This window comes from Blennius ocellaris (genome assembly GCF_963422515.1).
Source record: "Blennius ocellaris genome assembly, chromosome: 21".
In the NCBI taxonomy this organism is placed as follows: Eukaryota; Metazoa; Chordata; class Actinopteri; order Blenniiformes; family Blenniidae; genus Blennius; species Blennius ocellaris.
Window position 1 is genome coordinate 21,222,106 of NC_137670.1, and position 14,196 is coordinate 21,236,301.

Sequence of the window (14,196 nt, forward strand, 5' to 3'; positions counted from 1 at the left end):
ATAAAAAATTGTTTTTAATCAATTAAATACATTTTTACTTACAAATAACATTTTAGAGAAGCATCAGTCTGGTTTTAGGAAGAACCACAGCACAGAGACGGCCCTTTTAAAGATTTTAAATGACCTCAGGTACAATCAAGACTCCCAACAACTCACAGTCTTGATTTGATTGGATCTTAGCGCTGCTTTCGACACTATTGATCATTGTATTTTACTTGACAGACTTAGAAATCTGGTCGGCATCTCTGGTAATGTTTTTAATTGGTTCAGTTCTTATCTCACAGATCGACGCTTCTTTGTAAGTTTGGATACACGTTCCTCAGGTACCCATGAAATCCACTATGGGGTTCCCCAGGGGTCGATCTTAGGCCCAATCCTTTTTCATTTATACATGCTGCCACTAGGGGATGTCATCAGGAGACATGGCGTCAGCTTCCACAGCTATGCTGACGACACACAGCTGTATGTGGCCGTGTCTCCTGATGACACAAGGCCGATTGATGCACTTCTTAACTGTATTTTAGATATCAAGTCATGGATGTCAACAAATTTCCTCCAGCTCAACCAGGACAAAACAGAGATTTTAGTTATAGGTAGTGAACGCCAGAGAGAGAAACTTTTACCAAAACTGCTAGATTTTAACTCATCTTCATCTGTAAAGAACCTGGGCGTAACTTTTGACTCTGAGCTTAATTTTATCTCACACATCAAAAATGTCACAAAGACTGGTTTTTATCATCTGAAGAATATAGCCAGACTCCGCCCACTTCTCTCTCAGGCAAACGCGGAGGTGCTAATGCTTTTATCTCTTGTCGAATTGACTATTGTAACGCCCTGCTCTCTGGTTTCCCCAAGAAAACTTTATCACCACTACAACTCGTACAAAACTCTGCTGCACGAGTGCTGACGAGGACCAGAGGGTGGCCCACATCACGCCTATTTTAAAGTCACTGCATTGGCTCCCCGTTCGCTTCAGGATCGATTTTAAGGTTCTTTTACTAGTTTTTAAGTGTCTTAATGGTTTTGCACCCTCTTATTTATCTGAACTACTTTTATCATATCAACCCTCGCGGACCCTGAGGTCCTCCGGCACCGGCCTTTTAATTGTCCCTCAAACGAGGACCAAGACTCACGGGGAGGCTGGTTCAGCTCCTATGGCCCCCGTTTGTGGAACAGCCTGCCGGGGAACCTCAGGGCTGCAGAGTCTGTTGAGGTTTTTAAAAAAGGGTTAAAAACTCACCTTTTTAATCAGGCTTTTAACTGATTTTATACATGTATGTGTGTATATAGTTATGTATTTGATCAATGTATTTATCTACTTCTATTTATTTATTTTAGATAATTATCTAATTTTTTACCTTCTTTTTTATCTCCAGTGGTTCCTCTAGGGGGCGCTACACTGGTGGTGGCCGGTTTTGCCGCTGGTGGAGCCGTCCCATGGGTTTCCCTGCCCGGGCCCCTGGCAGGTCCCCCGCGTATGCGGTGGGATTGGCTTGTCTGCCCGGCTGGGGGGGATCTGTGGGGCGGCGCCCCCTGTGGTCGGAAGTTGTGCCGCCCCCAGTGTGGACGGCCCAAATGTGTCCCTTTCCTCACCTTAGTCCTCGGTGTCCTGCCATGTCTCCATATCACCAGGCATGTCTTCACCTATGGTGTGTGTCTGCATGTGTGTGTGTGTGTTCATCTGCTTTTTATTCATCTATTTTATCTTTGCATGTTTTTAATTCTTGTTGAAGCACTTTGTGTTACTTTCATGTATAAAAAGTGCTACATAAATAAAGATTGATTGATTGATTGATATATCTTATGAAACTGATAGAACTGACTTGTCTATCATTTCCTGTTAAGACAGGTGGAGCTCCGAGGTTCTGATACACATCAGATTAAATTTCAATAACACTATGAATAACTATCTTTGATCATTATTAATCATTATCGATAGCCAACCAAAACATAAATAGTGATCCTTATGAGGTAAGAAATCCCTACATGTGCAATCATCGATCACAAAGAGAAAATAGAACAAATAAACAAACAAAACAGAAACATAATGGGGGGAAGCAGTAAAATGAGCATAAACAAACTAATACTGGTTAACAATCACAAACGTATAAATCTGGGCTTTTACATTGAAATTAAATCAAAACAGAAATAGACGTATCTTTGTATATATTTTGGGAAACAGCACTTCACATTTTTTTAAGAGATGAAAAATAGGGTATAAACTAATTTTTTAAAACTTCTGAAGGGGGGCTTCTGATTCCCCCAAGTCCGGTCTGTGACTGGGTTTAAAAATATGACTCCACACACCTAAGTTATTCTACTGACTACGACTATCAGCTACTGAACAGTTTACGCACTTCAGATCACTCAGCATTCAGAGAAATTCCATGGAGTTGATCAGAGAGGAGGATGCTGCAGGATGTGAATGCTGCCACGCTGTATAACACATCAACACACATCACAACTAATCCACATGCTCAGTTACAAACTTGACAGATGAATACAGATGATTCTTGATATTCTTGGAAGATGTATTGTCAGCAAAAAAGATGTTATACGAATATTAGGAATGTCAGGCCCATTTAAGAACTATGTTCAGACGTCACATAAAGAATGTCAGGAATGTGGCAGGAATGATGGGAAAATGATATTGGTAACTCGTCGTACTCATGTGTAAACGCACCTTTAAGCAAGCGCCGCTGTCAGATAATACTGTGACAAGAAGAGTGGAGGATTTATCAGAGGATTATTTAGGCACAGTTCCACCGCACTTTCTGTTGCGGGACGGGTTTTTGCGTTTTTCTACTTAAAGGTTGTGCACGGTATGGAAAGAACCCATGACCGCTGGGTACGATTTTCCGCTACCCCTCCGTTGAGGTTCCGTCACCGAGTAACCCTGTGAGGAGGAGCGACGGAGCTGCAGTCTGCTGATCGGTCGTGACGATCGTCACTCTCGACTTGCCCACACTATTTGATTACGGATTTCATCAGTGGTAAACCCTCCTGTTGTTTACATGTGTCGCTTTGCTCTCACTGGTTGACTTGTTCACTGGGTTTATTGAAACTTCGGTGCAACACAACACCGCGGTTTTTTAACGAGGTCATTAAAAGACCGCAGTGTTGTGTTGGAGGAGGAGATTCAACAGGAGCTGGACATTCACAATGAGATCATTTAACCTGAATCACAAGAGAATGACTTGGACGGCCACGTTCTTCGCTGGAGCGTCTCCCGTCGTTCATAACCCCGCCTACATTTTTACCGTACTTTCTGTTGTGGGACCAGAGACAGAGTTGGTCCTGTGTGCGCTTTGCTGTACTGTAACCTCCTGCTCTGCCCCGCTCCGCCACGTACTGTACGGCGGAACCGCGGCTTTATTCAACTCTGATCAGTGACTTAAAGAAACAGAGTCCAGAAACAGACTTTCTGATGAACATCTTGGCCTCAGGACTGAGACGACAGGATTCATCAGAGAGATTTCCTCATATGTCATATGTCATTTGTCATATGTCATATGTTTTCTCAATGATTGGTCAGTGAATTCATTCATTTTTGTTCATCTGGTAATTTAACTGAGGTAATAAAACAAAAATTACAAATAAATCAATAGTACTAATAAGTTCATTTATATGGCAGTTTTTATACTTCAAATACAACAGATCACAATTAAAAACAATAAATGGATGAAATGAGAAACCAGAATCAAATGCAGCACTGAAACAACAATTGTGGTATTTAAAAAATAACAAACTGTACATCTCTCCCTGTATTTCTGTCTCTGTCTCTCTCAGTGTGTAAATAATAGTTTTATTATATAAAACTATTGTAAAAATGTATATATGTATAAATGATAGTTGGTTTTACACTTCCTTTTTTCAGGAGGGCTATTTTATGTGACCCTCAACACAAGTGTTGAAAATCCCAGGCTGAAATTATTACGACAACCACCTTCACTACTACTGCTATAATAATAATGATAACAACAACAATAATGATACTAATAATGATAATGATGACATCAGCTAAAACATCTGCGATTAAAACAACTTTTACTACCACAGTGCCAATAACCTGCGGCTGTTCCGGTCCTTGGTTTGGCATGCTGGTCTGATTTTGGCCCTCGGGGGAGAAATAATGTAGGACTCCTGCTCTAAAGGAAGCAACAAGCTTCCTTTACTTTGCTTATTGAGAATTTGGACAGTCCTTATCATGGCCACCACACAAAACTCTTCCAGGGAGTGGGAATTCGGCCGTACCCAGAGCCTGAACCAAGAGCCTTAGGCCACGTTTACACGTATCCAGTTTTTTTTTAAACTGATATTTCCCTCTCTACATTTCAAAATAAAATCTTGATTTCCACTGACCCACATATACAGCTGGTTCAGAGCTGCTATGAGCAGCCAAACCTGTACGGTGCAGTGTAGCAAGAAGCATGAAGTTGAAGTTCAAGTGTTTTATTGTCATATCACCAGTAAAAGCCAGGTTTCACAGTGAATGAAATTCTTATTTTGCCGTCTACTCTGGAGCCGACATACATAAATATGTAAGTATATACAGAAAAATCGAATACAAATAAAATATAAAATAAAATAAAGTAACAGAGCAGTGCAAAAATATTAGTGAGAAAGTGAGATGTGCAAAATGTAAACATGTCAGAAGCTGTTCAGAGTCTGATGGCAACGGGGAAGAAAGAGTTTTTCAGTCCATTGGTTTTGCTTTTTGAAGCTTTTGAACCTCCAGCCTGAGGGCAGAAGGTGAACAGTCTGTGTTGTGGATGGGTGGAGGTCTGAACAGTCTGTGTTGTGGATGGGTGGAGGTCTGAACAGTCTGTGTTGTGGATGGGTGGAGGGTCTGAACAGTCTGTGTTGTGGATGGGTGGAGGTCTGAACAGTCTGTGTTGTGGATGGGTGGAGGTCTGAACAGTCTGTGTTGTGGATGGGGGGGGTCTGAACAGTCTGTGTTGTGGATGGGTGGAGGGTCTGAACAGTCTGTGTTGTGGATGGGTGGAGGTCTGAACAGTCTGTGTTGTGGATGGGGGGGTCTGAACAGCCTGTGTTGTGGATGGGTGGAGGTGTGAACAGTCTGTGTTGTGGATGGGTGGAGGTCTGAACAGTCTGTGTTGTGGATGGGGGGGTCTGAACAGTCTGTGTTGTGGATGGGGGGGTCTGAACAGCCTGTGTTGTGGATGGGTGGAGGTCTGAACAGTCTGTGTTGTGGATGGGTGGAGGTCTGAACAGTCTGTGTTGTGGATGGGTGGAGGGTCTGAACAGTCTGTGTTGTGGATGGGTGGAGGTCTGAACAGTCTGTGTTGTGGATGGGTGGAGGGTCTGAACAGTCTGTGTTGTGGATGGGTGGAGGTCTGAACAGTCTGTGTTGTGGATGGGGGGGTCTGAACAGCCTGTGTTGTGGATGGGTGGAGGTGTGAACAGTCTGTGTTGTGGATGGGTGGAGGTCTGAACAGTCTGTGTTGTGGATGGGGGGGTCTGAACAGTCTGTGTTGTGGATGGGTGGATGTCTGAACAGTCTGTGTTGTGGATGGGGGGGGTCTGAACAGCCTGTGTTGTGGATGGGTGGAGGTCTGAACAGTCTGTGTTGTGGATGGGGGGGTCTGAACAGTCTGTGTTGTGGATGGGGGGTCTGAACAGCCTGTGTTGTGGATGGGTGGAGGTCTGAACAGGCTGTGTTGTGGATGGGTGGAGGTCTGAGCAGTCTGTGTTGTGGATGGGTGGAGGTCTGAACAGCCTGTGTTGTGGATGGGTGGATGTCTGAACAGTCTGTGTTGTGGATGGGTGGAGGTCTGAACAGTCTGTGTTGTGGATGGGGGGGTCTGAACAGTCTGTGTTGTGGATGGGTGGAGGGTCTGAACAGTCTGTGTTGTGGATGGGTGGAGGTCTGAACAGTCTGTGTTGTGGATGGGGGGGTCTGAACAGTCTGTGTTGTGGATGGGTGGAGGTCTGAACAGTCTGTGTTGTGGATGGGGGGGTCTGAACAGTCTGTGTTGTGGATGGGGGGGGTCTGAACAGTCTGTGTTGTGGATGGGTGGAGGTCTGAACAGCCTGTGTTGTGGATGGGGGGGGGTCTGAACAGTCTGTGTTGTGGATGGGTGGAGGCAGCTCTACTGTGTTGTGGATGGGTGGAGGCAGCTCTACTGTGTTGTGGATGGGTGGAGGCAGCTCTACTGTGTTGTGGATGGGTGGAGGCAGCTCTACTGTGCACGCGATTTTAGCCTAGCATGTAGCACTCCCCTCTTGCCTCGTTTGCATCGCCGTCTCCGGAGCGTTCTCCGGGGGTCACCTAGCACACTGGGGCTCGATGCTTCGGGGCCTTCCTACGGGTGGTGGTGGGGGCTGCTGTGGTGGGGGCTGCTGCGGCGGACAATGTGTCGTAGTTCCGGTGGTATGGGTCCAGTAGATCCCGCGTGTTTGTGAGAGCTACCGATGTCCAAAAGTGTCTGTCTGTTGGATGTTAGCAGTGCACAGCATCTGTGTACTGTAGAAAGAGTGGAAAACACTATATACACTATATACAAGTCAATAAAAAGTCGGTGTAGAGCGGAGCGAGCAAACACGTCTGCCACGGGGGGCGCCATCTTGGCTAGCCATGCTAGCCAATCAAAATCCTGGAAAAAAAACAGGACGTGACGGATTGTGATGTAAAGATCTGCCTCCCCCCTTTAGATGCAAATAGAGACACAGATTTCATCCAGATCTGTAGCTGGAGTTTTCAGGAATCATCGTTTGTGGTGAGTTGTAGCTGCTTTTATGTGTAAATGCCAGAGTTGGAAAGAGTACTGAAAATTTGTACTCAAGCACAAGTACTGTTACATTGCTTCAAATGTACTCAATTACAAGTAAAGGTACTGGTGTTAAAAAATACTTAACTAAAAATACAAATTACTCTTCTCAAAAGCTACTCAGAGTATTAATTTCTTTTTAACCGATGGATGTTTTATTGCATAAAATAGCAGGCGTTCAATTTGATTAACATGTATAAAATATCTGTGTTCAAAGCACATTTATCCGACAAGCAACGTATATAAAAAAAGAAAATCACACTCAAGCAATTTGTTGTGTAAACAAATGTGAATATAAAGCAGAAATATTACTTGTTAAAAAAAGAACAGAAATGTTTTTGAACCTGCATAGAACAGTTTAAACTTTGAACTTTTCGCAATACACTGAGAACAACAGGCAGGTCTGCGTCTCAAACATCGACATAGTAGCATTTCTAATACACTTTACTTTCTGAACCTTTTGTTCAGGTTCAGCAGGAGCTGGTTTTCCAAGTTAACTGAGTCAATCCAGCTTGGTTTGGCTGTGCAGAGTGGGCCAGCACAGCTAAAAAGTAGTTGACATGCAGCAGAAGCAGGCAGAGGTTCAGTATATTCAGCTTGATGGAGAGCCTCTGAATGCCTGAGAAGGCACAAGCAAGAGAACTATCAAGCTCAACTGGATTTTGCAGCCTTCGGGAGAGTGGCCTGAAGAATAAATCATCTTCATCAGATGATTCCTTTTGCTGATGTTCACTCTCATGCTCTGTTGTTTCAAGATGTTGTTTGATGTAGGTCAATGCTGCAATTGCAAGTAGATAACACAATTGTGTTATTTAAATTTCAGTGAACATTTCTGAACACACAAACTTAAATCAGCTAATTCACAAAACTATTCTTTAGTATCAAGGACAGACCATCAATAACTGCCAAACTTCATGTCAACCTCAGTCATGACTGAGATGTTATTGAGTACTCACTGATACATGTGTTCAGAGAAAACAATACACACAAATGGGAATGTTGGGATTTATGGTTGTTATTAGCATTAACATTACTGTAAGTAATAAATTATTGAAAGTAATAAATCACTAATTTCAGTAATTTATGAAAAACTGAAATCATTAATGGAAGTAAACGGAATGTCGTGTTCACGCGCGTACACAACAGATGCTTATCAGCGGCACATGAAACACAATTGCAGGTTAGCTTCAGGCTAATCTCGCAGCGCTGCCCAGACAAAAGCTCTCTTATGGTTCCGTTGCACGGTGTGGTCCAACACGGTCCGTGGGCCGGGCTTCCATAGGGCCTTGCTTCACTGCAAGTGAGCTTCAGGTTTGCAGCTGTGTGGGAGCGCAGGCACTGCCTTGCGTCTTTCTGCAGGTCTGTGTGGAGAACTTTGCAGCCAGGGGGGATGTGGCTTTGCATCTGGCTCACAGGATCCAAAGAAAAGGAAAAAGGAAAAGAGAATAGTGGAGGATAGTCCACACAGTGTGTTCTGTTCGCCAGCGGGTTCAACCTTGGGTTGGTTCTGTGGTCCACTTTGTGCTCTCATGGTCTTCCCGGTGAGGCAGAGACATCCGTCCACAACAGAAGCCGGGATGAGAAGCAGTTGGCAGTTGGTTGGGAGGCAGTTGGACCAAGTTGGAATTTCGGGCACCTGTGACAATGACAGGGCTTTTCCAACCTGGGGCTTGTGGCCCTCAGGGCGCTGTCCTCCCCCCATGCTATTTCATTACCTTCCCATTGTTCTTGCAGCCTGTCCTCTCGGGAGGGGAGGACTGCTTGAAGGAGAGCATGGATTGCGGGCCAAACAGGATCATATGGATGTGGCCTTATCTGCCTCTATTACATCTGCTCTGTCAGTCCAGGAAGTCTGGAACTTGAAGGCCATTTTGCAGGGCTCTGAAAAGTGGCACGCATGTCTTGCTTGATGTCTCCAGCCTGCTAAGTTTGGATAGCAGAGTCAAACATCACAGCAACCACAGCACGCTACTGATTCTGAGGGACCATTTCAGAAAATATATGTCTCTATATATTCTAAATTCTACATCTGTATACTATCTGTCAAAAGAGTACTGGCCAATGTATCAATATCTAAATATTTTAACTCCCTTTTATCAGTATAAACTTGAAAACATCCAGTATCAGTCAGGTCCTAAATTAACAAATACATCAAAATATATTTAAATATCAAAACTAAATTAATAAAAGGGATCAAATACACAAAACCATGCTGCCTATAGAGCTAACATAAAAAAAAACAATCTATATTATGTTCTATAAAAAAAAAACATATCAAGCAGCATATAAGCCAATACTAATTGAGATTCATGTCACTGTGATAGACCAATATCAGGCCAATGACCAGCTTATTCATCAGTCGGGCTCTACTCTAGTGCTATATGTCAACTGAGAGCTGGGAACCTGAAGATACTTTGAAATGCAACTCCACTGTGTGCCACGTTTTTTTGTTTGTTTTGTTTTGTTCTTTGAACAGCTCACCTTACGCAGTTAAATTGCTGCAATGGAATGACTATTATGAAGTAAGACTGTAAACACATGACCCCAATATGCAGAAATAACAAAATACAAGAGGGGAACCTTACATTGATGCTCAAAATAACTGGGGGGTTTGCACACAACTGCAAGGGATTATGGTGAAGTGGATGTGTCATGGTTAATTTTCAAAGGATGTAATTGTTACGGTGGGACTTCTGAGGCTCAGGTGCGGAGAAACCAGCGGGAGACAGATGAGTACACTTGGAAGAGTTTATTCTTTTAACAAGAGTGGATTGAAGGTGTTGCAGGCTCCGGAGGCAGGAGGTCAAAGTGGCTAGCTGAGGCAGGAGCTACTGGGGCAAGAGTCAGGTCTGGTCACGGTGGGTCAGGAACCAAGGAAGCTGAGGCTGGCGAGTCTTCAAAGGAAGCAACAGGAAGCGGCGTTAGTGTAAGACTAAACTGGGAGACAACACACGCAGGTCTACTGACTCAGAGAGTGTTACGATCCTGCGCCCAGTGGAGTCCAGCACCTTTAAGAGGTGTAGCTGATCAGCAGAAGACGAGCTCCACCCGGTCGTCGCAGCTGAACTGAATCAGGTGGTGAATCCCTCAGCAGCTCCACTTCCTTAAACACAACCTGAAACCAAAAGGGGAGGAGATACAAGAGAGGGAAAAAACACCCAGCCACGCCCCTAAGAGGCCTCTGAGGAGTGGGGCGTGACAGCAATTTATGTTCCAGTTTCATCTAAAATAGCATCACTCTAAAACAAAATGCAGGCCTGCTGAATATCGGCCTGTAAGTATTAAATGACTACAGATGTATGTTATTGTAATGCTGGTGTTTGTCCAAATATCAAGCTAAAACATTTCTTAGAATTGTAGCTCAATTAGCCATGCACACACGTGCACATGTTAGCCAGCTCTGTTTTGTTTTAAATACCAGGCTAACCCATGACAGTGACAACACTTTACAGACTAATCTTAGCAAGACTATCTGTCTTGCTAAGATTAGTCTGTAAAGTGTTGTCACCTTACCATATGAAAAATGAGGAAAAAAAATACGGTTCAAGAATAGTTGTAAAACCTCTTAGAAGATGAAGTCTTGTAAGCTGATATATGCAATGCAAAGTTGCATTGCATCTGGACGCTGTCTCCTTTTCTCTCTCTGTACATGAAAAAATCCTCCAGGTACTGCCACGGGGACTCTTCTTCATGTTCACCATTGACCGTGCTGTGGTCTGTCTCCATATTACTGTCTTTGTCTCCAAATCTTCGGTCCACTAATTGGTCTCTTGCCTACAGACACCTGGGCCTGCTGCCTCAGTTGTCCTTTGCCAACGTCACAGGTTCATTGGACAGCCTCATTGGCTGATGAAAGATGAAAGATTTGAATATTTTGGACAACTTGTTGGCGTACTCAGTAGCGACTTACGGTTTTAAAAGTAACAAAGTAGATTACATGGATTGCACTCAAGTATGAGTAAAATTACACACTTGAAAAATATACTCTTAAAAGCATAAGTACCCAAACAATCTACTTTATTATGGTAACTTGAGTATTTGTAATTCATTACTTCCACCCCTGGTAAATGTCAATAATTTCATACACAATAAGATCAACTTGGCCAATACTGGTAATGCTTCTCACTTCAAAACTATGTTTGAAGCTGCTTCAATTATGGTGACAAGCAAATTATGATGAACTCTTCTACTACAATTACAAAGAGGTAATAATTCAAAAATGTGGGATCTTCTTTGCCCTGTTACCTGTGAAATGAATATTTCACACATTTTAGATGTGTCTACTCTTTTTTGTACAGCACATTCAGTGGTGTGCAGTCAGGGACAGCAGGGCTAGCAGTGCTAGCAGTGCTAGCCTTGCCAGCACTGCTCTGTGTCTGGAATCAATTAGTGACTTTAACAACTTTATCCAGAAGACGACTGGTTACATTTTTTTGGAGCTCATATCTCCTATGTCCTCTAAAAGCACCACAGCTCCTTTCCTCTGCTGGGGCTAGCAATAACTTCATTGCAAATCTCTGATGGAAGCTGGACGCTGTTGAGTGACAGTATCATGATTGATTAGCCCATGGGCAGCTGCATGATGACAGACTGATCTGGCTAATCTGGAGGTGATAGCGGCTAATTAAACGGCAAGATCAGATGACATATGTTAGCGGATCTGCTTCAGGGACCTTTTTCAAGGAGCCCATTTGCAGAACAAATGGAAATTTTGAGTAGAGGAAGACCGACACCAGAAATGGATGAGCTAACTCAGACCCATACAATCCCATTCAATCGTGCACACAAAGAGACAAGCAGGCATGCATAACAGTAGGGTTTTAAGCCGGAGGTGTCAGAAAAGTGACCACAGGGAGAAGTGGCTTGTGACGGCCAAGCGTTCATAGCGACGTCGCTTTTTGATCCTTCGATGTCGGCTCTTCCTATTGAAGTGAACTTTATGCCACCTTGGTCTGGTGCCATGAGATTAGACTAGAATAGTTTCACATCCTGTGATGTATACATTTTTTTGGCTTTCACGAGATAACAGATACTTTGAGGTCAGTTTTGCTGTGTCAACTCAGGTTGTAAAAGGGGTCCTGGACAATGACCAGACATCCTGATGAGATGTTACGGTCACTCATGGACCTCTATAAAATGAGACGAGATCCTACACTCAGGAGAGGAAGCAGATTGGCAGCGCTAACTCCCGGGTTGAACGTTCACCTGTATTTTTGATGCTAAATCATTTTAATCTCATTTTCTATGCAAGCAAGAAGGCATCACAGAAGTCTTTTTTTCATCCTCTTTGACACACCTGCTGTTGTTTACTTCATAGCTGGTGCCCAAACAGGGACAAGGGTTTGTTGTTTACTTCACTATCATTGTGAAGCAGAATTCACCAGCGCTGGATTGTTCACCACTAGTAGGGAACGTGAGCTGGTTAGACCGTCGTGAGACAGGTTAGTTTTACCCTCCTGATGATGTGTTGTTGCAATAGTCCCCCCCAACCCCGCATGCTACCAAGTATATTATGAACATTCAGGCATTCATGTGATTTCTTTAACCACATAAGACAATGTTTGAAATGCTCTGTATTTAAAACAGACATGGATGGATCATTATGTCATGAAATCACTGCATTAACTTAAGAAAAACCTCTAAAAATAAGGCCACACAGACAAAACCAGACAACTGAGAGACATTTCTGACTTTATTTAAAATGCCCTGAGACAGACTGCAGTCCACACCTCCAGGAATATTCTTGGTCTGTCACTTCCAAAATAAAGACAGCCCATTGCTACGCAGCTCAAATGTGATAGCACTATAATAATGTGTGTGTGTGTGTGTGTGTGTGTGTGTGTGTGTGTGTGTGTGTGTGTGTGTGTGTGTGTGTGTGACACAGATGGAGTGGGAGCCACATCCGCTGGGGTCAGCCTTTCAGACTAAGACATGTGACCACAGGAAAGTACCTGAGTCTGATGGAGGACAAGTCTCTGCTGCTGTTAGACAAAGAGAAATCGGATATCAAGTCCACAGCCTTTTGCTTCAGGTCCTCCAAGGTACACAGTGTGTGTGTGTGTGTTAGTTTTGCACCATGACTATCTCCTGTAACTGCATTATTCTGGTAAGCTTCATTCTTTAGAAAACAATTTTTGTGTCTTCTTCAGGAAAAGCTGGACCCTGGTCTAAAGAAGGAGGTGGATGGCATGGGGGCTCCTGACATTAAATATGGGGACTCCGTGTGTTATATCCAACATGTTGACACCTGCCTGTGGTTGACATACCAGACTGTTGATGCCAAATGTGCGCGCATGGGTGGAGTGCAGAGAAAGGTAAAAGAGCTGCATCATTTCCATTGTACCGTTCACAATTTAACCAAGATGAACATCATTAACTCAATATTTAGCTTAAATAGCAAAAGAAAAGATGATGGAAAGGCTTATACTCTTGACCACTCTTTGTCACCAGCATGTGTCATTAGGACATATTCACAGCTTTTTAAGCAACACAAGGTGGCATTCAGACAGTTTGACCTCTTTTTTTGCTGTGAAATCCTGGTCTGCACAGATTTGAATCCACCAATTTCAGAATTAAGAGCAATTCATACAGCACAGTACAAACACAGCAATCCCCCTTACCACACAAAGGAGCACACTTTATTTCAAATCAATCAATCAACTGTATTTATAGAGCACTGTATATTCAATAAATGTAATACAAAGTGCTTAACATGATTATAAAACAATGTAAAGACAAATACATATTAAGAAAAATGTGCGCACGCACACACACACACACACACACACACACAGAAATCCAGGAGCGATCCTCAGGACCATAAGCCTCCCAATCCACTAAATATTGGAAGCCACGGCCCCGCCGACGCACATCCAAAATACGGCGCACCGTAAAGGCCTGGTGACCGTCAACAAGCCGGGGGGGCGGAGGGGGCTCGGCCGGAGGGCTCAAAGGGCTTGTTGTGACAGGCTTCAGCAGAGAAACATGAAATTCTGGATGGACATTCAAACACGGGGGCAACTTCAGTCTAACAACTGATGGATTGAGGACTCGGTCTATTTCATAGGGCCCAATGTACCTGGGAGACAGTTTACGGGAGTCCGTTTGCAGTGGCAGATCGCGGGTTGAAAGCCAAACTCTCTCACCAGCCTTGTAGTTGGGGGCAGGTGATCGACGGCGGGCAGCCAGTCTCCGGTTCCGAGTCGCAGTCCTAGCCAGGGCTGCCCGAACCTCATGCCAGACACGCCGGGCTCTGCGAAGGTGTTCCTGAATAGAAGGAACCGCCACCAAAGTCTCCTGGGAGGGAAAAAGGGGAGGCTGGAAACCATTAGCGGCCTGGAAAGGTGACATACCCGTGGCTGTGGAGACTAGTGAGTTGTGGGAGTATTCAATCCACGCAAGATGG

The 14,196-nt window shown here is 43.9% G+C and overlaps 1 protein-coding gene across 1 annotated transcript in view; it reads left to right on the plus strand.

The window, feature by feature from the left end:
* The window catches only part of ryr2a (ryanodine receptor 2a (cardiac)), a gene marked incomplete at both ends in the record, with an annotated part of 435,130 nt that overhangs the window by 90,477 nt on the left and 330,457 nt on the right, over nucleotides 1–14,196 (plus strand). The window contains 2 exons of the mRNA XM_080517507.1: nucleotides 12,676–12,832; nucleotides 12,941–13,105. Coding sequence (XP_080373633.1) covers nucleotides 12,676–12,832; nucleotides 12,941–13,105 — 322 coding nt within the window. The remainder of the gene's footprint in view (nucleotides 1–12,675; nucleotides 12,833–12,940; nucleotides 13,106–14,196) is intronic.